Source organism: Limulus polyphemus, unplaced genomic scaffold (genome assembly GCF_000517525.1).
Source record: "Limulus polyphemus unplaced genomic scaffold, Limulus_polyphemus-2.1.2 Scaffold865, whole genome shotgun sequence".
Lineage (NCBI taxonomy): Eukaryota > Metazoa > Arthropoda > Merostomata > Xiphosura > Limulidae > Limulus > Limulus polyphemus.
Genome location: NW_013666475.1, coordinates 351,957 through 376,954, shown reverse-complemented (window position 1 = coordinate 376,954; position 24,998 = coordinate 351,957). Strand labels below are relative to the sequence as shown.

General features: G+C 33.8%; 1 protein-coding gene across 1 annotated transcript in view; it reads left to right on the top strand.

Annotated features, from left to right (window-relative positions):
- LOC106460931 (protein slit-like) overlaps nt 1-24,998 on the top strand; it is a gene marked incomplete at its 5' end in the record, with an annotated part of 55,542 nt that overhangs the window by 23,522 nt on the left and 7,022 nt on the right. Inside the window, 11 exons of the mRNA XM_022387731.1 lie at nt 1,276-1,439; nt 3,433-3,568; nt 6,752-6,820; nt 7,656-7,727; nt 8,321-8,392; nt 9,057-9,128; nt 12,024-12,187; nt 13,480-13,696; nt 15,095-15,234; nt 19,103-19,196; nt 19,864-20,603. Of these exons, the coding sequence (XP_022243439.1) occupies nt 1,276-1,439; nt 3,433-3,568; nt 6,752-6,820; nt 7,656-7,727; nt 8,321-8,392; nt 9,057-9,128; nt 12,024-12,187; nt 13,480-13,696; nt 15,095-15,234; nt 19,103-19,196; nt 19,864-20,603 (1,940 nt within the window). The remainder of the gene's footprint in view (nt 1-1,275; nt 1,440-3,432; nt 3,569-6,751; nt 6,821-7,655; nt 7,728-8,320; nt 8,393-9,056; nt 9,129-12,023; nt 12,188-13,479; nt 13,697-15,094; nt 15,235-19,102; nt 19,197-19,863; nt 20,604-24,998) is intronic.

Below are 24,998 nucleotides of genomic sequence, written 5' to 3'. Positions count from 1 at the left end.
ATTCTTACTTATTATCTATTATTAATGGTAAGTTAAAGTTAAAACAAAATGGGCGTGTGCCATTATTGGCAGAAATAGATATCAAGATCTCCAAACATAGACCAAAAGTAAGTTATAAGGCTTCATTTAAATACTTTTGAATTGGAACCAACGTGTATTAATTTACGGTGACACCAATAAGAAAGTATAAAATGTATTATGGATAAGTTGCAGTGATCAGTTGAGTAGACTATCCTCGATTTCAGCGGAGTTTTCGACCACAAATCCAACAACACGCACTTTGTGGAATTTGAAAAAGTGGAAGATTTAAATTAGGCTTAAATTATTAAATTTAATGCATTTAGGTTATTTGTAAACTTAAGGTCTAAATTAAAAAGCGAAATTAGATGAGAAAATGTCATATTTTAACGAAAAATCTCTATATAATTATGTCATAGTTCATATAATATTTAATACTCAAAAGGTAATTAATTAGATAACCCTGCAACACACGTACATAAACAGTAATAGACTGAATTAGCACATGCCAAACACAAACAATAGGAAAGTAGTTGCATTCAAACTTAAACGTCACCTTATTGGCACATTTAATAAATGACCTAGTTTTGAACTACTAACCACAAGAAAGGCAGCTACTCAACACCACCCGCCACCATAGAGCTTTGTTCAGTTTTAAATAGAGTAATTGGATTAACTGTAACTTCTATAACACACCCTCATCAAAAGCGCGAATCGTGTTCGACGGCGTCACAGCGCGAGCCTTTGACCATTTCATCTACATTTCGGCACGTTAAAAATTGGCCGCACTGTTCCTTGTATGAAAGTTAAAATTTATTTCGAAATAATAGTGCTGGATCTCTAGATCTAGTCAAAATATTATGGATTAAAGTTATATTTTTATATTTCTTTAACTAAAAAGTATCTGGTTTGATCATCGACTAAAACAATTTGGAAAAAATCTAATAGCACTCAAGTTTGATATAAAAGTCACTAAATCATACAGAAAACAACGAAGAAGTATTTGCAATATTTCACTTAATCCTTCAAAATGTAATTATGCTTTCAGACTTTTTTAAGATTGAAATATTTCAAAGTGAATAATCAATCCTATTACGATATAGTTCTTGAAGTATGGTTCTATAAAAATACACCTACAAATATAAAACTTCACATTAATATTCCTTTGCTCTTCTTAAAAGATATATTTTATATAAAAGAAAAGTATAAGTTGTTCATTACATCAATAACCTAGAATTCAAAATTCATTTCCAACAGAAACTTACTCTCCAATCCTCTCAACTGTAACTGTCATCTTCGGTGGTTGGCCGAGTGGCTTCATGAGAGAAAGACTGTGATTGGAAGCCCTCGTTGTGAGTCTCCCAGTTCCTTGAAGGAAATACCAATTAGTGATGTTCAGCTAAAGGACTTCCAGTGCAGCGGTACATGTTGAATACTTTGTGTATGTGTGTGTGTGTGCGTGCGTGTGCTTTAAGTTGTGTTGTAGATTGATATTGTGATATGAAAGGTTATCCGTGAAATAGTGTTCTAATATGGTTATTTCTAGAATAGTGTTCTAATATGATGTGAAAGGTTTTGTGTAAAATATTTTTCTAATATCGTGTAAAAAATGACCTATTAAAACCTGTTCATTTCTTGTTTGTCTTATGATGATTCTGTTATAGTGTTCTATCTTTGTGTGATTTTCATACAACGGATTTTAGCCCAACGAATAATTTTAATAGGAGTATTATGTCAAGAGACTTAAGCAAGTTGTTCTTGCATGCTTCGGAAGACTGAACAGGCACATGCATAATCAGAGATGAAAAATTCAAATTACAGTTCAAGAATAATTCTTCACACCTAGCGTTTTTTTATAATGTAAAATGTTAAGTAAAAGTTAAATCTAAAACAAAAACATATTGTATACGTTATCAGTTCACAATGAACATGTTAACTTTCAAATGTGGTTTATGGAAACTTAAAATGCTCTATTGTTGTGCGACATGTGGGATATATTTCAATCTAGTTTGGAAAAGTCTAGTATAACAGACTTGGTACGTTTTATTATTTTACTGACGTGCGACAGGTGGTGTTAAGTATAGTGTTATAAAATGATCCAACAGATGATGCGTGTCAGTGTTTACTGTGGTACGTTAAGTTCTATGTATATTACTGTTGTGATGCTTGTTGTATATCATAGCTTTCTGGTGTGGTGTGCACATTAGTATAGTATAATATTGTGCTGTATCTGCTATATCAGATGATGGGTACTGGTATGCTATGTGACAGGTAGTGTATATTACTGTCCTACAATTATAGTGTTCTAATGTTGTACGACATGTAGCGTATATTGTAGTGTTCTAATGTTGTACGGCAAGTAGCATATGTTATAATGTTCTATACGACAGGTAGCGAATGTTGTAGTGTTCTATTGTTATACGACAGGTAGTATATGTTGTAGTGTTTTAATGTTGCACGACAGGTAGTATATGTTATAGTGTTCTAATGTTATACGACAGGTAGCGTATGTTGTAGTGTTCTAATGTTATACGACAGGTAGTACATGTTATAGTGTTCTAATGTTGTAGACAGATAGCGTACGTTATAGTGTTCTAATGTTATACGACAGGTAGCGTATGTTGTAGTGTTCTAATGTTGTACGACAGGTAGTACATGTTATAGTGTTCTAATGTTGTAGACAGATAGCGTACGTTATAGTGTTCTAATGTTATACGACAGGTAGTATATGTTATAGTGTTCTAATGTTATACGACAGATAGTGTACGTTATAGTGTTCTAATGTTATACGACAGGTAGCGTATGTTGTAGTGTTCTAATGTTGTACGACAGGTAGTATATGTTATAGTGTTCTAATGTTATACGACAGATAGCGTACGTTATAGTGTTCTAATGTTATACGACAGATAACGTATGTTGTATTGTTCTAATGTTGTACGACAGGTAGTATATGTTGTAGTGTTCTAATTGGATATGGCGTGTTATTAAATAAGATTTTTCTACTTTTGTTGTCTCATGATGTACATTGTAGTGTTCTACTATACAATTCGACCAGTGATTGTATTAGTATTTTATTACGATGCAACAGATCTCAACATTTTGGAGCTGCTTCATGGTATTGTTTTTGATGGAATCTTTTACTAGTGGTATATGAATCCACTATGGTTTTAAAGACTATTTTTGCTAGGGTATGTTTAACAGTTACTTTACAAGCATTCTTCTACTGTAAAAAGTTTCCACTGAGATGTATATATATATACCCTAAACATTTTTCTAATCGTTGTAACACCACTTAGAGGGACCCAATAATTGTTTCAACTTTAAAACGATAACTATTTATAGTGTTCGAATGTGTATGTAAAGCTGTATTTTGAAGTACTGGCTTGTTGATTTTTTTATTATTATTATTAACAGAATTTGAACTAGCTGATGGGTGTGGTGCACGTTCTCCCTGCCCACCGGGCTGCACCTGTACTGGATCTGTTGTTCACTGTAGTCGACAGAAGTTGAGAGTGGTACCTAAAGATATTCCTGTAGAATCCACAGAACTGTAAGTTGGTGTCTCTTACAGTAGTAATGTTGTGCAAACATAATTAGATTTATGAGTCAGTTAGCGAAAAACGTATAATTTCTTGGACTATCATTTCCCCAGCTTATATTCAAACTTAGGACAGCTCACCCGCTAGAAGGTTAACCCACTAACACTTCCTAGTAAGATGCTTTTTAACAATTCAAATTACTGTATTCTCTTCTCTGCCACAAACAATGCCAACGTTAAGCGCTAGTTTTGACAAAAATAATGCAATTTATTTATTCTTTGTTTATGCATATTTGTGCAAAACCACAAAAGTGCTATCTGCGCTAGCCATCCCTATTTTGAACTTATAGCCTGGAGAGAAGACGTTTAGTCAACAATACCCACCGCCAACCCTGTCACTGAATAATAGGATTTAATTGTTACTATTTTAACGTACCTACTGCCCCAAAGTGCGGAGCGCAACATTTGATGCAATGACACACGAACTGTTGGCTCTTACATACACCGTCCGACACGCTAACAACTAAGCTACACCTAGACCTACATTTATATGACAAATAAAGAAATATATCTATAGTTCTTTAGACGTATCACAACTTTTCAGAACACGTAACCTTCATTCAAACAAAATTATTTGACTCTGTGATAAATAGCCAACAACATACAAATGCTATTTTAAGAAAGACTGAGAAATTAAGGCTACTGAGAGTTATAATTTAGATTTTTACAAATTAGTTAAAAGTAGCAAATAATTTTAGGGACAGAGAAAATCACCTTTGAGACGATTTGTAAGGAGCAACTAGCATATTTTTTACCTTTGTTTACTTTAAATGAAATTTACAGTTTATTCTAAAGACTTATTAATTGTAGTAGTGTTGCTCATTGAAAGAGAAAAACTGAAAACATTACATCGATTAATTTACTATAACTATTAATAGTTGATACAGTTATATTCAAGATAGGTCAAACTATTAATAGCTGATACAGTTATATTCAAGATAGGTCAAACTGGTGTATTTAAGTGTTTTACACTAACAAAAAAAAATCTATCATTCTATAGGTATTTGAAGGGTCACTGATGAGAAGTGGAATTCTCCAAAACTAGTCTAGCTCACAGACACACACTTCAATGAAAGAATAGACCATTCCAAGCTTTCACTTGTTGTTAAACAAATGTTTAAACAACTCTTTTTATTTCAGGATAGGTGTTTCAATTAAAGTTTAGCCAAAGAAAATCTTTTTATCCACCCTTTTTATCCATGGACAGATATTATTGAATCTGCTATAGGTGTCTGTTTTACAAGACATACATTATTGAATCTGTTATAGGTGTCTGTTTTATTAGACAGACATTATTGAATCTGTTATAAATGTCTGTTTTACTAGACAGATATTATTGAATCTGTTATAGGTGTCTGTTTTACAAGACATACGTTATTGAATCTGTTATAGGTATCTGTTTTACTAGACAGACATTATTGAATCTGTTAGAGGTATCTGTTTTACTAGACAGACATTATTGAACCTGTTCAATATGTCTGTTTTAATAGACAGACATTATTGAACCTGTTCTATATGTCTGTTTTGCTAGATATACAATATTGAATCTGTTATAAGTGTCTGTTTCACAAGACATATATTATTGAATCTGTTATAAGAGTCTGTTTCACTGGGCAGACATTATTGAATTTGTTAGAGATGTCTGTTTTACAAGACATACATTATTGAATCTGTTATAGGAATCTGTTTCACTAGACAGACATTATTGAATCTGTTATAAGTGTCTGTTTCACTGGGCAGACATTATTGAATCTGTTAGAGGTGTCTTGTTTACTAGACATACATTAATCAACCTTTTTCAAATGTCTGTTTCATTGGACAAACATTATTGAACCTGTTCTAAATGTATGTTTCACAAGACATATATTATTGAATTTGTTCCAGGTGTCTCTTTTACTAGACAGACATTATTGAATCTCTTATAAGTGTCTGTTTCACTGGATAGACATTACTGAATCTGTTAGATGTGTCTGTTTTACTAGACAGACATCATTGAATGTGTTATAAGTGTCTGTTTCATTGGACAGACATTATTGAACCTGTCCTAGATGTCTGTTTTACTAGACAGACATTATTGAATGTGTCATAAGTGTCTGTTTCACTGGGCAGACATTACTTAATCTGTTAGAGGTGTCTGTTTTACTAGACAGACATTATTTAATCTGTTAGAGGTGTCTGTTTTACTAGACAGACATTATTGAATCTGTTATAGGTGTCTGTTTTACTAGACATACGTTATTGAATCTGTTATAGGTGTCTGTTTTACAAGACATACGTTATTGAATCTGTTAGAGGTGTCTGTTTTACTAGACAGACATTATTGAATCTGTTATAGGTGTCTGTTTTACAAGACAGACATTATTTAATCTGTTAAAGGTATCTGTTTTACTAGACAGACATTATTGAATGTGTTATAAGTGTCTGTTTTACTAGACAGACATTAATGAAACTGTCCTAATATCTGTTTTACAAGACATACATTATTGAATCTGTTATAGGTATCTGTTTTACAAGACATACATTATTGAATCTGTTATAGGTATCTGTTTCACTGGGCAGACATTGTTGAATCTGTTAGAGGTGTCTGTTTTACTAGACAGACATTATTGACTCTGTTAGAAGTGTCTGTTTTACTAGGCAGACATTATTGAATCTGTTAGAGGTGTCTGTTTTACTAGACATACATTATTGAACCTGTTCTAGATATATGTTTTACTAGACAGACATTATTGAATCTGTTATAAGTGTCTGTTTCATTGGACAGACATTATTGAACCTGTTCTAGATATATGTTTTACTAGACAGACATTATTGAATCTGTTATAAGTGTCTGTTTCATTGGACAGACATTATTGAACCTGTTCTAGATGTCTGTTTTACTAGACAGACATTATTAAATCTGTTATAGGTGTCTGTTTTACTAGACAGACATTATTGAATCTGTTCTGTTCTGACGTGTAGTTAAGCATCTCACATCAATCCATCATTTTGTTCTTTGGTTGGTACGTATGTAATTAAACAACATTCTTTAAAATTTCCTTTATTGGCAATTTTATTTACCCATTCATTTATCATAGAAGCATCTTTAACAACACAGTCTTCCTAATTTCCTATTCTGTTGTGACATGTATTTAGGTATCTGGACGTGAACAGTATCTCATCTATCCCAGATGGCATCAACGCTCTGATTGAACTAACACGGCTGTCAGTATAACTTCCGGTTTTCTTGTAAAATTTACTCTCAATATTAAATAAATTAGCCAATGTTTAATATGATACTCTTATGTAATAATAGCGTGTTTAATATGATATTCTTATGAAACTAATGTAGCAATGACATGTTTAGAATGATACTCTAATGTAGCAGTGACGTGTTTAATATGATGCTTTAATGTAGCAATGACGTATTTAGTATGATACTATAATGTAGCAGTAACGTGTTTAGTTTATTACTCTTATGTAGTAATGGCTTGTTTAGTATGAAACTAATGTAGTAATAGCGTGTTTGCTTAATAATCTAATGTAGTAATGACTCATTTAAAGTAGGACTAGTAGATATTAAGCATATGACTAACTAGATTGAAGAAATGCAGTTTATCAAAGTTTATGCTAATTCAGTAGGTGATCTGAATCTAACCCTTGCAGGTTATGTAATCAAACTCATTCATTAGTTCCCACTAAAACAATATTAATGTTGTAAAATATAGCAAGCACAACACAATAACTAGAATATATTTAGTTTTGTGTTTATTAATACGTTTTTGCACTAACACGTAAGCGATGCATGGTATTTTTATTTTCGTAGAACTTACAATATATCTGCATCATGACTATGTTAGCATTTGATAAAGTTGTGAAAACTTTACACTTTTCTAACATTGGTCTTTCTAATATTTTACATTTTCTTTAATAAAAATTATTTTTTCCTCAGATAATTCGGTGTTTTATTAATAAATGCAAAACCTGGTGTAATAGTTTTGACCAGTCCGACATTTCAATCACCTTTACTTATTATAATTACTCTGTCGTCTGTTTTCAGAGACCTAAGTAACAACCAGATCTCCATTATTCCAAATGATGTCTTCAGTAACTTAACGAAACTATCAACTTTGTAAGTATTGAAAACACTTTAACTGAATATATATAAATAAATAGTTTTAATACTGTTAGTTACATTAATTATCAATAGGCGATTGAATCAGAACTATAAAACAATAATGAACTTAATATAAAACAAGCATTACAGTAAAATTAAGTAATTAATTGCCGTTGTCGGTCCTAGTTGTCAGTAGATGGAATATATCCAACTCATTTGGGTGCTATGACCACAAGCATTATCCGTGATAACTATAAGTTGAACTAGAACCGACAACAGCAATTAATTACTTGATTCTATTGTAATGCTTGTTATATATACTATGGGATAATTCCATGGGGAACATAAGAAGTTTGATTATATTATAAACCATGAAAATACTTTCATAAAACTAAACTTACAGCTCTATTAAATGTAAAATGTTTGTTTTTTAGAACACAAGTAATAAAAGTCAATACACATTTTATTTACTGTTTTTAAAAGTATTACAATAGACACATATAACAATTTTTTTATGTAAAATAATCGAATTTCCTATTCTTTCATTACGTATATGGAGTTCCTTATTATTTGCACGTGTTTTTCATTCCTACCTATTTTATTTACAGAATCCTGAGCTACAACAAACTACAGTGTATACAGAAGGACAGCTTTACAGGATTAAAGTCCCTACGCGTCCTGTTAGTATCGTAATTTGAAAGAAAACCGACTCTCTTTACCTTACAGCTATTATAGTCGATAACCTGATTTTTTTCCCATTGTAATCTTAATTATTGTACTGTTTATTTCTCTAAGTTATGAAATAGTTACTACATTGTTGGTGTGATGAAGAATATTTGTCTGTGTATTTGTTCACGTGACTTGTAGACGTTTGTGATTGGTGTGGTATTTTCTATCTAATGTTTATTTTAACTTAATACTTTCTCTATTAAAACTTCATTTAATGAGAAACCAGTTAGACTTAGATCCTTAATGATTGATAAACTTTAGGTATAATGATCAGCAATTTAACTAACTGTCCAAACAAGTTTACTGGTCACTCAATTATAAACCATCAGTTTGAAGATTTAGAATTTTTATATTGAACGACACGATATTGTAATCAATAATCATAATATATATGGAAAAATTATTGTTTGTTTTAATATGAGTAGAATAGTGGTTCTATTCAACAATTCAAACCTTCGCTTAGAGATATTAACTTTGTGAAGACATTGTATTTTGCAAATATTTTATTTAGATATATAAAACTATTTCAATATCATGTAAACGAGAACAAAAATGAATTTTCTTGAATATTTTTTTTTTACTTCATTGTAATTTTTTTGTAAATTTATCTTATAGTTCCCTTCACGGAAATGATGTATCAATGATACCAGAGGGCGCTTTTCGAGATCTGGTCTCTATTACCCACATGTAAGTTAACAACAGAGTGTTATGGTACAAATAAAATTTTTGTATTATTCATTAGTAGACTAATATCTAAAAAATGTTTAGTTACCTTCCCCCGCACTTGTGCTTTAGCAGCTAGTTCTTTGACACTTCTACATCTCAATTTAGCTTTAGTAAAATATGTGGAATAGTGCTATCACACTCTTATTTCTATATATATGTGATCTCATTGAGAAGAAACCGTTTGCAAATGTATAAGATAATAAAGCACGTGTTTAATGGCCCTTAGTTCACGTCAGTTTTTTGTCTTTGATTTTCTTTCTTCGTTTTGCCTGTAAGATTTTTCGTAGCTTTCAACTTGAATAAAAAAACAACATCGTTTTTACATTTCTAAAAGCAACAAAACTAGTGCGTCCCAAGTGTTAAAATTAGGTCAAAAACATCGTACGTTTTAAATGTTGCACGATAAAATAATGTTAAATATTGTTTGGTTTGTTTTTAAGCACAGAACTACACAATGAGATATCAATACTCTGGCCACCGCATGTATCGAAACCTGATTTTTAGCGTTACAAAACCTTCAGACATACTGAACTATCGAAGGACTGTGTTAAAAATTAAATGTTCATGAGTCACCAGAATTAGTTAGTGGTTCAGTTCAACCATTGAAGTGTAGTTTTTGATATATTGTAGGACCTATAGGTACCATGATTAATTACACACCGAGTAAGCAGAAAAATAATGATGCATAGATATACAATTTTTACTATTTAACACCTGCTACTCGAGTCAGCCTGGATCCTAAAAAAATGAATCATTCCGGAAAGGTTTGGGATGCTCGGATTAGACAAAAAGAAGCCGTTTGGCACTATTTTCAAAGTCTAGGTCGCTGGACCTGATCCGAAACCAATAGAGACAACAAGTTAAGTTGTAAATGTAAAATAAAACGATGTAGCAATTAAACATGCTTGAAATGTTCTAGATGTGGTTGTGATGGTTTAAATGTGGGTCCAGGTTCGACGAAGGAAGAACTTATTCGAATATATCCCAATCGATTTGACATACCAGCTGAATCGTAGATTCTCCAATTAATTATTGCATTGACAGCGAAACATAGAAAAACGGGCACAAGATTACCGTTATCTTCAAAAAGGGTGATTGAAATCATATATAAGAAATCATTAGTTTCAATATTTTATGAAACTAACGGCACAGTAAAGACTAAAGATGCAGTATTGAAGCTGAAGCAGATACACTGTGAATTACAAGATGATTTCCCTAGCGATTTGCTTATTAAAAATGCTATTTCTGCAGTGCAAAGTAAATATACGAAGGTTGGTATAAGGCCCAGCATAGTACCATCGTAGTATAATCCATACAGATTTCACGATGTCATATTTTTCATTAATCTTTAGTTTTTTCGTTTTAGAAGTTGTGCCGAATTTTATTCACTTAGATCTATCGATATAACCCTAAAGCACCGGTTTCCGGAATCACCCCTACCCCTGTTGACCATCCTAGGGTCAGTACTAAAGGATGCTAGGGTGGCTCGTGTGGCAGGTGTTAATCACATTTTGAACATTTAATGTTATTTTCAATTAAAATTTTGAGGATATCGCAACATTGACAATACGTAACATAAAGTCCCCCAGTGACACAGCAGTATGTCTGCGGACTTACAACGCTAGAATCCGAGTTTCGATGCCCGTGGTGGGCAGAGCACAGATAGCCCATTGTGTAGCTTCTAATTACAAACAACCGTAACATAAATGTGTCATCTTACTATTATGGACGTAGCGTATATGTCAGTATCTGTATGTCACCAAAACTCCTTCGCCATCTATTGAAAGGCATCACAAACATCCATAAAAAATTTCACACCTTAGGTTTTCAAGATTCAGAAAAATAACTATGGTATGTGCAACAACCGTTTCTTTATAATATAACACAATTTTAAATAAAAGTACTCTCCTCACAACAAGAACACCACTTTCACTGGGATTGTACATGTGGGTTTGGTTAATATGTTTATTGATGTAATTTTTAAATGTAGTGCTGAGAAACTAGAGTTCTTAAAAAACTGTTATTTTTTCAATAAAGATTAGAACTTTTAATATACAAAAACATTACAGTTTATATCAGTAACATTTATGAAAATTTTGAGCTCTTTACATTAAATCATTTTGATGCAATTCAGTTACGGATGATTAAAGAGCACAATCCGAACACTTTTCCCGTGCAGCACTTCCCATAAAAAATACTTTTTTAGAAAATGTTAATTTTTTTTCTAAATTTTGTTCAGTTCGGTATGAATACTATGATTAGTAATTACTAGCACAAAGAGCCACCCGTAGGGCGGCGGTTCTGCTAGTTTTGATAATAATCAACTTTCTGTGATTTTTCGAACTGAAAAAAAGGCGTTGTAATCGCCATAGTTTTTGATCACGTAATCAGGACTGATTCATGTATGTAAGTAGTTAGTAGTAGGTTTACAGTGATTAGAATTACGTTGGTCTTACACTCTTGCAACCAATCTGCAAGATCTACACAGTGTACGTTTGAAATGAAGAATAGATCCCGTTACAACTATACCCACTTTTTCAGTATTAGGTACAATCTATATGAAAACAATATTGATTTTCGATACGTCACATTTACCCATTGTTTCGTTTTAATTCGGTAAGTCTCAGAATGAAATGAAGGCAGAAAGAAGTCTTAGGAATATTTACTTTTGCTTGTACACGTTAATTTTCGTTTAGTTGATTAAGTAACACGGCGTATTGGTCAATGAATCTGACCATCTTGTTTCTCACTTTATTCATTGTGTAGGTAGATCTATGTAACTTATACATTTGTTGACATATTTTATGAAGTTGATGTAACCATTAAAATCATCCCCACCCTTCCTCATCCTACTAGTGCTCTAGGGGCCAACCCGCTCTACTGCGACTGCACTCTCAAGTGGCTGTCTGATTGGATTAAACGTGACTACATTGAACCGGGAATAGCACGCTGTGCAGAACCTCGACTGATGAAGAACAAACTGGTCCTCACAGCTCCATCTAGCCATTTCCTTTGTACTGGTAAGATCATTGTTAATCTACTCAAGCTAGTTATAAAGACACATTTTGTTCATCTTAATGAGTTTTTTTTATATATATTTGTGCAGCCAAATACCGGCCTCGCTTGCTGATTCTGCTTTTGTTTTTGCTTGGTATTGTTTACCTGTGATATTTGTACTAAACAAGATTCGTTAATATCGAACGTGTCTCTGTCTTTTTTTTTTATGAATGGTGTATTTATGCATCGAATGATTCAAAATATTCAGGTAACTAAACTTTACTAAAACAATTACATACTCTTCAGTAATAAAACAAAATAATGATGTAATTCCGCATAATTAATACTGAAAATAAAGCTTAAATTTGATTTAGTCGAAGTATTATTGTGAAAGAAGTCAAATAATCTCCACTTAACGCAGAACGTTTAGGACCTCCTATATTGTTTATCACCTGTTCCTCATACTCCTTATGACATTTCGGATCATTTACTGGGGCAGTACAGTCCACCCCTGGATGAGGGCAGCTTTGTGCTCCTTGACAATCGTATGAACAGGTCGCCTGTCTCTAACTGTTCTCCCTAGCAAGTCTTACACGTGCTCAATCGAATTTAGGTTCGGTGACTTAGCAGTCCAGTCCAGTACCTCTATTCCTTCATCCTGAAAAAAATTGCTTCATGATCCTGGCTGTGTGAGCACGGGCGTTATCCTGCTATTACATTGCCTTATCTCCGATAGCAGCAACAAAAGGTAAGCATTGGCTAGCAGGATCTCATTTACGTAACGTCTTGCTGTCAGGGATCCTCCACCCACCACACAGAGATCTGTATGCAGATGCCACCTCAGACCATGATTGAGCCATGGTGGACAATGTTACAGGCTGAATATTGCTCTCCTTCACATCTCCAGATACTCACTCACCTCTTCGAACAGTACAGGGGTCCAAGTGGCATATTCCTGTTCAAACACTAGCCTTGAGGTCAGTATAGGGGCTTTAAATTGTATCCCGGACCCAAGCCCAGCCTCATGGTACCTGTTCCTCACCGTTGAGCACGATGCACGCACTCCACAGAGTTGTAGCGTTAGAAGAAATACTCTCACATTCATCCCCCCCAAAAAAAATACAAATTCTGGTTTAGCTCAAACAATACGTGATGTAAACCTAGCAAAATAATGTAGTTACTAACATTGCATCATTTTATTTAAGTGTTTGTAAAGCCGTATTTACATTCAGCTTAGAACCCAGTGATGATTCTTAGATACAAAATTTCATTGTTATTGAATTTATTTAAAGAGTACTTTTGTCGACTTTTACAGACAAACCGGAAGCGGACGTTCTGGCAAAGTGTGACATGTGCTATACTTTTCCTTGCCGGAACGGTGCCACGTGTGTATCAAAACCGTTGCGGGAGTATGAATGTAAGTGTCCACCTGGATACCATGGTAACCATTGCGAGCAGGTTATCGACGCTTGTTATGGAAATCCTTGCGACAACAGTGGAACGTGTAAAGTCTTGGAAGCTGGACGGTTTAGGTAGGTGCTGTTACGTCAGTAGACTCCGCCATTCTGCTTTTCTTTAGCACTTGGTAGATAATACTGGTTGTTAGAAGTTTGACAATAACTTTCAAATTTGGATTGCCATTTGAAGCTTTCTCACAATATTCGATATGTTAAAAAATTACTAAATTATATCCAGAGATATTCAAGAATCATGGCTTTATTTATATGACGTCACTAAAAGATCCAGGTAACGACAACAGTTTATAAAAGTAGAAATAATTTAGTATCAGTTTCATTAACATTAATCTTAGGCCTCAGCTTATGAATACAGAAGCTCTCTTTTATACTGAGGCCTCAGACTTATCGCTGAGCCAAAATGTAAATTACTCTCTATTAAAAGAAAATCAAATAACCAAATGAACAATATATTTTTTTTAGTCTGTGTGGGTAATCCGCCAACACAGTCCAAAATAATTTTACTTTGCTTAATTTGTTGAACAAATTTAAACAATCATTATTAGTTTCGTTACAGAAAAGCTTTTAATGACACTTTTAATGAAACTAATGATTATTAATTTAAGTAGTTACGACAAGGTTGTGACGATTGGTTATCAGTCGTTTTCGTGGCTAGTAAGTTGCGCAGTTATTAAATAGTTTATATTATTATTACAGCTAATAGCTGGAAGAGGCCAAGATTCGATCTTCACTCTTCTTTATAGATAAGTTGGTATACTCTCCACTCGTATGGAGTTTCTACGATTAGGACTTGAATCATCAACTTTATTAAATGTTTTCGAGAGGGTATTCCGGTTTTGCTACCCTCTATTCTAGGTTTGCTGAGTGTGTTATCATTAAAACAGACGTAGAAGGCGTATTTTATTTTTATTTTTCGAATGTGCGACTCATATCCTATTATTTTAGTGTTATTCACTTTATCTTATGGTCTTTTCCTCTGCCATGATAAATTATTACATATATATTTGTATTACAGAGTCTTGTGGCCATGATGAACTATTACATATAGATCTGTATTACAAAATTTTGTGTGTCTTTCAAGCTCCTGGATTCTAACTTTTTGTTGTTATTTTTTATAATGTATCGGAGTCGAAGTCTACTTTCACAAGGGATGTTGTAAGTAATATTTTTATTTTCATTCGGTCATTTGATGGCTTGATGTGTTCTAACTACTATTATATTGTGCAGTGGTTTGTTTTCCGTTGATAGACCTACCTCAGTATGTAGGCTCGAGTTGACGGGTGAAGCGGTCTGTGTGAAAAAGTTTGAGAACCGCTGCGTTAGTTGAATCATAATTCCTTCGTTTTATTTCTTTAACTGTTTGGCGCTCAAATCTAGCTCCTTATAAACAAGTAAGCGTAATATTTTGTTCAGAAGTTCACGAGGACCTTAATAATTACTATATTTTCGGAACAGCTGCCACTGCCCACCAGGCTTCGAAGGTTATCATTGTGAGACTAATATCGACGATTGCATTGCAAACAAGTGTGAAAACAACGGCACGTGCATTGATTTGTTACAGGCCTACGAATGTAGGTGTCCAGTCGGTTACACAGGTAAGGATTAGAAAAAGTTTGGTGGAATGTCAAAATCATTTATGGCAGACAAAATAGGGCTTATTGTGTACTTAAAAGAAAATTAACCAAATATTAACTGTGAATAGTTAAGCATTAATTTCTTACTATCTTTTTTATCTTTTACTATACAAAACAACGACTTGGAACTTTAAACCTGATAATTCTATTTGGTTCCCTATTTATGAATTGAAATCATAAGGGTATATATATTCACATTCAACGCTAATTCAGAGGCTCTAGCATACTCTATAACAATAGCACAAAAATATCATAACTTACAAGAAAAGAGCTCCAACTTTTCAGGAAAAAAAAATCACATCCAGTTTGGACACTAGAGGGAAAAGCACGTGTATGTATATTTGTTTGAAATTAAGCACAAAGCTACACAATGGGCTATCTGTGCTCTGCCCACCACGGGTATCGAAACCCGGTTTCTATTGTTGTAAGTCCACATATATACCGCTGGACTACTGGGGGACAAGCACATGTAGCAGAATATTGGGAATAATAGCAGAATAGCACTGGGTTATAAATATCCACAAATACATACCTGATACTGGTTGTGTTGTGCAAATAATGATGGACAAGGACAGCAAACTGAAAAGACTTAAGTGTATATGCAAACACAAAACAAACGATCTTTATTTTGGTGATAAAACAGAAAAGATACTTAGGCTTTATCAAACTGACTGGCCTTTATGTTTATTATTAATAGTCTTCTACTGGTTCTTGAAGCAGATAGGAATTTTAAGGAACTTCTTCACAAGAAAAATACAGTATAAAGATATGTTGATACTTCACTGTTAAATCATATCAGAGCCCTAATGCAATATCCCATAACCTTAGTTACACTAGCTGCATCAATGATCATATTATATACATTCAAAGGAGGTGAAACCTTGTTAAACTCTGGGTAACACCTCCATACTTCAGTATACCCAGCACCTTAAGGGAGCAATGATACAAAAACAGGGTCAAACAAGTATAAGCCTTCATAGAGTGAGTGCTGTAGTATGTAACCGGTGTCTAGGACAGAGGATAGAATATTATCACAAATGTATGATCTTCCACCTCTTGTTTACAAGTACATCAACTAGTTAAATGCAAGAAAAAATTTAATTACCTGAAGATGCCTGAATAAAAATATATTTATCATCTGTTCAATTATAGCTGACTACTGGTGTGACTTCTGGAGTTGATAGAAAGCAAAGCTTTCTTCACTAGATGATTACCAGATGAATTGTCACTTAATTTGATAAAGGGCTGTGGAATTGTGTCTTTATAATACTGTTCAATCTGACGAAAATGGGCCAGGCATGATCTATTAATTAGCGTACTTGGATTATGAATCTTAGGTTTCGTGATTTATGGCCCATTGCTGCAAAAACACACTTTACACTTTTGGGCCATGGGTGCATTATAAGAGTGATAGTCATATCCCACTATTTGGTCAAGTAGAGTGGTCCAAGAGCTAGCAGTGGGTACTGTTGACTACCTGCCTTTCATCTAGCCTGTCAGTTCAAAATTGGGTATGACTATGTACAGATAACATTTTATGTAGCTTTGCTCACAAAATCTGAAACAAACAAGTAGATAGAGGTTTTTGTGTGATATTTCTTGATGTTAGACTACCTGTCTCAGTAATACCATTCTCATTACATACATCCAAGGGAAGATTTACTCCCATCTCATACTAACTTGTATATATATGTATACTTCTCTCTACCATTCCTTCACTTTGGTATGCTCCATACATCAGGAGAGTAATAATACAGCAGCATGACCAAGCAAATATAAGCTCTATGAAATGGTCATTGTGGTTTGTAACCATAGAAGTAGTATTCTCAATAGACTAAACATATTTGATCCTGGCATGACCTCGAACCACGTAACATCACATACAGTTGACCTCAAAATGGCACCTTTCAATAGGCACAGTGATCTTATATTAGCCCCTGATGCTAACACTTTTTCACTCATGTGGTTCCCTCTAGATAATGTAGCCATTTTGGTTGAGGAGCATAGCCCCCGACTGTGAAACATATTGTAATAATCTTGGATACCCCCCTTTATTTTGGTAGCTTCATGTAGGATGCAGCTTTTCTTACCAATATTTTTAATAAAGGTGTCTTCTCCAACTCATTCTATTTGAGTACAACATGAATCCGAAAATACCACTCAATGTCTGTTGAATTATGTTATGTTAAAGTTCTACTGCCACATTAAAATATAAGCGTTTGTTTAATGTCAGTTTAAAAACAGAGAAGCTATAGGTAAAGAGTTATCATAAATGTAGAAGAGCAGACAAGTTGGCCAAAAAGCAGAGTTTACATTGCTTATTTCATCGAACGAGAAGGGCATTTAGACCCACATGTTAATTACTTTTTTTCCCTTTAAAGAAAAAATTTAAATTTTTGATCAAGTAATGAATCAATAAACATTTCCGTTTCCTCATATTTAGATATCTTCATGTTAGATAACATCATATTAAACTTCATCCATCATTTTACATTTGGTTGTCAGAAATCTAAAAATGTATGGATAATATTTCTAACCTCTTTTAAGGTATAGGGTCCAGCGATTCCCAGTGCTTAGTGTACCATATTATGGATTTGCGGGTCCAGTGTTCGCTTCCCGTTACCGAAAAACAAAAAAAAATTCTGCTCCATACTTTGGGGCTGTTAGTGCATTATGAGGATAACGATCAAATTCCCGTATTCATTAAGAATAGATTAGCCCAAGAGTTGGCGGTGGATGCTATTAACTATCTGCCTTCCCTCTAGCCTGTCAGCTCAAAATTAGAACGACACGAGTAGATAGTCCTTGACTAAATTTGCGCGAATATTCGAAAGACAAAGCAAAACTTTCAAGGTATATCCTTCAGATGCTGCTTTATTAATTTCAGAATTTTTTTCTGTGTTAGTATTATTAGCGGTAGCTTGTAATCATTTAATATACCATGAAGTATTTCACATGTCGTTTACAAGAATGTCAGCTATATGTAGAACACATGCATGAAAGTTTTGAAAAGTTAACCCAATTATTCTGAATAAAGATATATTCTTTTCTAATTTATAAAAGGATAAATAATGTGTGTATAATTGCTAACATACATATCTGTTTACCAACAAAGTACACGAGCTCTTTGATTTAGAAACAAACAAATACATTAATAAATCTAGAACGTTAATTACATTATTACATGACAGAGCTTTTAACTAACAACTTATATCTTTGTGCTTTGTTCTTGAAGTTATTACTTTATTAGTTTGATCTTCTTTAATTCTTTGTTCTGTATCTTTTTATTTCAATAGTTTGGAACTGGTAAACTTTTGGAAGTTTTAAGAAAAATACTCTTTCTTTATTAATGGAATAAAACTCCAAACTCACATTTGTTTAGCATCACACTTTTCAAGGCTAAAACAAAGGTTATATAGTGTGTCCTGTATAAGTATGTTCTCCGTCTTTTAGCACAGTTGTTTTTTCCTCTTATACCTTCCTCTTTTATTTCTATATTCACTACTGTTTTTTATCTTTTTTTAATAATGTTTTTATACTTTTACTTTAATGCCATATAGTCAATTTTATACGGAAGAATGTTCCTTGACTTTAAGAAGTTTTTTAAATGCTGATTGTATATTCCTGCCTCTATACAAAGAGGTGAATTTCGGTTTTATAGCTTCAGTTCCTTCGTCTTTATTACCTCAGTGTCGATTTTTTTTCGTCTTCTAAAATAAATTATAAAAACCTAATCGATTTTCTTCTTTAGGTTATTTGTAAATGTGGTTAAGAATTACTAGGAATAGATAAATACTAAAAAATCAAAACTTATTTAAAATTTTTACAGGAAATTACTGCGAAAAGAAGATTGATTTCTGCTCTAAACAGTTTAATCCGTGTAAAAATGGAGCAACGTGTGTCGATCATGAAACTCATTACAGGTAAAAAGGTTTAGTTTGTTTAAAAATGGAAACCTTACAAGTAGAGCTTGTTGAAAGCGTGTAAAAACGGAGCAACCTACGTCATTATTACAATGAATTACAGAGAACGGAGTTATTATTCTAAGGCTTGATACATTCCATATTTGAAGTAATGAACCAATTTATTCGTGTATTTTTTTAATTGTAACAAAATGTACACATTAGAGAATCAACGTTTGACGTAGAAACGTGTAAAATCTTACTCAGAAACTTCTTCTTTATAATAACAGTGTTGATGTTTTATAACTTGTTATCTTATTAACATAATTTCAAGACAACCAGTGAAAAAATCGATGAATGGATTATTTCAAAAGTCAAGGTGAAGAGAAATGTAGATGAGAAATAATAACAAATATTTTTGGTCTATAAAGTTTTTAAATCCATTTCGGAATAAAATACTATGAAAACTGTAGTAATAAATCACCCCTTTAGCAATTCCTCTACTAATGTATGTATATTTATCTTTAAATATAATGTTAGCTTGATAACTTTATGTATGTTTAAACCCAGTTCTCAAGGAAATTTTAAAAAGTCTCCTAACTCTAAGAGAACTGATTTTTCACGAACTTGTTAACTAAATCCCAGTTTGTGCACTAATAAATGTCTGTATTTATATTGGTTTTACTAGTTGTGTGTGCCCAGACGGATTTCAAGGAGAAAACTGTACTGAGAACATTGACGACTGCGGGGTACACTTGTGTCAGAACGGGGGAACCTGCCTGGACGGAATCAAGGGTTATAAGTGTGAATGTCCGAAGGGATTTTCCGGAACATTCTGTGAGATTGCCCCAATGGTTGCTATGTTGTATCCTCAAACCAGTCCATGTCAGCAACACGACTGTAAACATGGTGTATGCTTTCAACCGAGCGGCTCTACCGATTACATCTGTAAGTGTTCTCCCGGTTTCACAGGGAAGCGCTGTGAGAGGCTGTCCAGCGTTAGTTTTCAGAGCAATTCGTTCCTGGAGTTTGACCCTCTAACGACCAAGCCACAAGCAAACATTACCTTAACCTTGGCAACTAATAACGAGTATGGAGTAGTGGCATACACTGGAGATTCTCACCATCTGGCAGTTGAGTTATTCCGTGGCCGAGTCCGGATCAGTTTTGACGTGGGCAACTACCCCGTGTCCACCATGTTCAGCTATGAAATGGTGTCTGATGGCCACTATCACACCATAGAACTGATCTTAGTGAAGAAGAACTTCACAATGCGTGTTGATGGCGGAATCGCTCGAACGATTATTAATGCTGGACTGAAAGAGTACTTAGAAAGTTCTATGCCTCTTTACATAGGTGGTGTTCCCCAGGAGGTTGCTGGCAGTGCCCTTCGTCAGTGGCACTTACGTAATACATCTAGTTTAGAAGGTGAGTTTAGTTATCTTCACCGATGGCAGTACGTCTATTTTAGAAGGTGAGTTACTTTAAACTTTCCGTCAGTGACACTTACGTAATACATCTAGTTTAGAAGGTGAGTTTCTGACGGAAAGTTTAAAGTAACTCACCTTCTAAAATAGACGTACTGCCATCGGTGAAGATCACTCGACACTTACGTAATACATCTAGTTTAGAAGGTGAGTTTAGTGACGTTCACCGATGGCAGTACGTCTATTTTAGAAGGTGAGTTACTTTAAACTTTCCATCAGTGACACTTTAGAAATATTTTGGCTTTATAAAATGATTGTAAACTATAAAGTATTCGTTTGTAGACTACGTATGGTTGAGAAAGTACAAAATACGTGTAGTTGACAAAGTCCGTACAAACGACAGGTCGGTTAACTTGTGAAACGTACAAACTATTTGTAGTTTGTTTGTTTGAGATTTTTCTTGCAAAGCTACGCAAAGGTTCCCTAATTTTAAACTGAAATGGAAAGCAGCTAGTCAACAGCACCCACTGAAAACTCTTGAGCTATTCTTGTCTGACATGATAGCAGAATTCCACTATCATTCTTATAGCAACCTATGATACGGAGTGGCAACGGGACCTGAACGTCGATTCACCTAATTCAGGGTCAGAGCACGCTAACCATTAGGCCATATCCTGCCCCTTGTACTTTAGAAAGTACGTATATACTGTAGATCTACATTTACTTGTGATATTTACTACTTCTAGTTTATGATAGCGTTTCTCAGTCCATAGGTTACAAGCCAAAATTGGATCGTTAGAAAGTATGAAAGGGTCGAAGACAGGCTTTGATAATAAATAATATTTTATATATTTATTTAGTAAACCGCCCGTCAGTGGCACAGCGGTATGTCACAACGCCAGAAACCGTTTTTCAATACCCGTGGTAGGCAGAGCACATATAGCCCATTGTGTAGCTTTGTGCTCAAATACAAACAGACTATTTAGTAAGCCACGTTTTTTTTTCTCTTTTTGCACTAAAGCTATTTACTGAGTCGCGACTAGCCATCAGTTAGGAATGATTGGTTTAGTCCCCCGATGAGACAGCAGTAAGTCTACTGACTTGCAACACTAAAATCCGGAGTTCGATTCCCCGCGGTGGACACAGCAGATAGCCTAATGTGGCTTTGCTGTAAAACAAATACACCATTGGTTTAGAAGGTACCCATATTCTATAGGTATATATTCACCTGCAAAACGAAATATTTTTAGTTTAGAAAGTAAGAGTACACATGTTATATTCAAGTGTGACACATGAACTGTTTGTAATTCACGAAATGAATGTGCTCTCCATATCTATACACTTGTATTTAAGGAGCTAAGAGCGCCTTATATAAGGCTTTGGTTCCAGTCAAGTTAAAGCAACACCTAAGTCAACTTTCCTTCTCTTCTCTCCTTTATTGTCGCTTCACAGATTTTCTAGATTGCTCCACAAGATGTAGATAATTAGTATGATAGGAGTACCCACATTATTAAGTAATAAACACTTTCTCGCGTATTCTGCTATGTATCATACCTTCCATGTACTTCTAATATCTTTTCATTTCCAGTAAGATTTAACCTTAATTCCGCGTGCGGGGCTGAAGAGAAACAACAGTTTCTGAGCGCCCCTGGTTGTCTTGCCCTAGGGGCTTATGAGATTAAAACCAAAGTTACTACCAAGTCCGCAAGCAAGCAATATAAGGCTTTAAACGCTACTTAGTTCTGTTCACTAAGGACACAAAACGTGTAGTTTAGAAGATAAATGTATACTATAAGTCCATTTACTTGTGACAGTATCTGTTGTAGAAGTTAACTGTATGTTATAGCTTTATTCGCCTTGTACGCAAACTACGTCTAGTTAAGAAAGTAAGCGTACAGCATACCCCTATTCACTTGGGACACAAAAGATAAATGTACACTGTAGCTCTGTTGACTTAGAACAAAACTATCACTAGTTTAAAAGGTAACAATACACAATAGCTTTGTTCATTCGAGACACAAAATATGTCTAGTTTAGAAGGTAATAAATGTACACTGTAGCTCTGTTGACTTAGAACAAAACTACCACTAGTTTAAAAGGTAACAATACACAATAGCTTTGTTCATTCGAGACACAAAATATGTCTAGTTTAGAAGGTAATAAATGTACACTGTAGCTCTGTTGACTTAGAACAAAACTACCACTAGTTTAAAAGGTAACAATACACAATAGCTTTGTTCATTCGAGACACAAAATATGTCTAGTTTAGAAGGTAATAAATGTAAACTACGGCTCTGTTCACTTTGAACACCAAATACATATAGTTCAGAAAGTTAGTGTAAACTACGGCTCTGTTCACTTAGAACACCAAATACATATAGTTCAGAAAGTTAGTGCAAACTACGGCTCTGTTCACTTTGAACACCAAATACATATAGTTCAGAAAGTTAGTGTAAACTACGGCTCTGTTCACTTTGAACACCAAATACATATAGTTCAGAAAGTTAGTGTAAACTACGGCTCTGTTCACTTTGAACACCAAATACATATAGTTCAGAAAGTTAGTGTAAACTACGGCTCTGTTCACATTGAACACCAAATTCATATAGTTCAGAAAGTTAGTGTAAACTACGGCTCTGTTCACTTGGGACATAATATAAGTCTAGCTTGCAAGGTAATTGTGTACCATATTTATATTAACATAGGGACGCAAACTTGGATCTAGTAGATGGTATTTGTACACTAAAAGCTCTGTTCAGTTGTTACACAAGATAAGTTTAGTTGATAACGGAAGTGTACACCATCGGTCTGTCCACTCAGGACACAACATTACGGCTTTTTAGAATATAAATTTACACGATAACTCTATTTACTAGAGATACAAAAAATAAATAGCTTAGAAGAAAAATGTTTAGCATAGATCTTTTTACTTGAAACAACAAATACATCTTGTTTAGAAGTAAAAAATACATCATAGCCCTGTTCACTTGGAACAAAACATGATGCCTAGTTTAGAAGTAACTGTAGAACATAGCTCTATTAACTTCAGACAAAAATACATCTCATTTATAAGGTAAATGTGTTCCTTAATTCTATTCACTTCTTGTTTAGAATACACCATAGCTCTATTCACTTGTAACATAAAATGCCTTTACTTTAGAAAGTACGTATACACCATAAATCTATCCTTTTGTGACCTAATACTACGTCTACTTTAGAAGGTAAACATACATCATAGCTCTATTCACTTGTAACATAAAATACCTTTACTTTAAAAAGTACGTATACACTATAAATCTATCCTTTTGTGACCTAATACTACGTCTACGTTAGAAGGTAAACATACATTATAGTTCTATTCACTTGGAAAAATATATACGTCTAGCTTAGAAGGGAAGTGTTCGTCATAGCTATATAAAGTAATTATCTGACATACATCCACGTGCGTTGGGGGACAAGCAGTCTTACTGAAATTCATGTGTATGCAAATAGAATGTATCAGAAAAGCAGAAAATAGTCATGTAGCTAAATCGAACATATATTTACTGAAGACTTCTGCAAATAGTATTGTTTCATTTGTTAAGGTCGTCACCACTCGGTTAACTATAGAAATAACTACAATGATATTTAGTTAACTGTGATAATAAATGTAACTAAAATTAAGCTTATAACTATAAGTAACTACAACTAAACATACCAATCCTTAAAACTGGTAAATGTACACCATAGCTCAAATCACAAAGGTCGACATATACGCCGCATTTAGAAGATAACATTAAACCTTAACTGTATTCACTTTATACTTTAAAAATCTCTAGTTTAGAAGGTTCACCAAAGTTATATTTACTTTGGACACTACATGACCTCCAGTTTAGAAGATAAGTGTACACCAAAGTTATATTTACTTTGGACACTACATGATCTCCAGTTTAGAAGATAAGTGTACACCAAAGTTCTATTTACTTCGGACAGTACATATCCTCTAGTTTAGATAATAAGTGTACACCAAAGTTCTATTTACTTTGGACACTACATGACCTCCAGTTTAGAAGGTAAGTGTTCATCAAAGTTATATTTACTCTAGACGCAAAATAACCTCTATTTTAGAAGGTAAGTGTTCACTAAAGTTCTATTTACTTTGGGCACTACATGACCTCTATTTTAGAAGGTAAGTGTTCATCAAAGTTATATTTACTCTAGACGCAAAATAACCTCTATTTTAGAAGGTAAGTGTTCACTAAAGTTCTACTTACTTTGGGCACTACATGACCTCTATTTTAGAAGGTAAGTGTTCATCAAAGTTCTATTTACTTTGGACACTACATGACCTCTATTTTAGAAGGTAAGTGTTCATCAAAGTTCTATTTACTTTGGACACTACATGACCTCCAGTTTA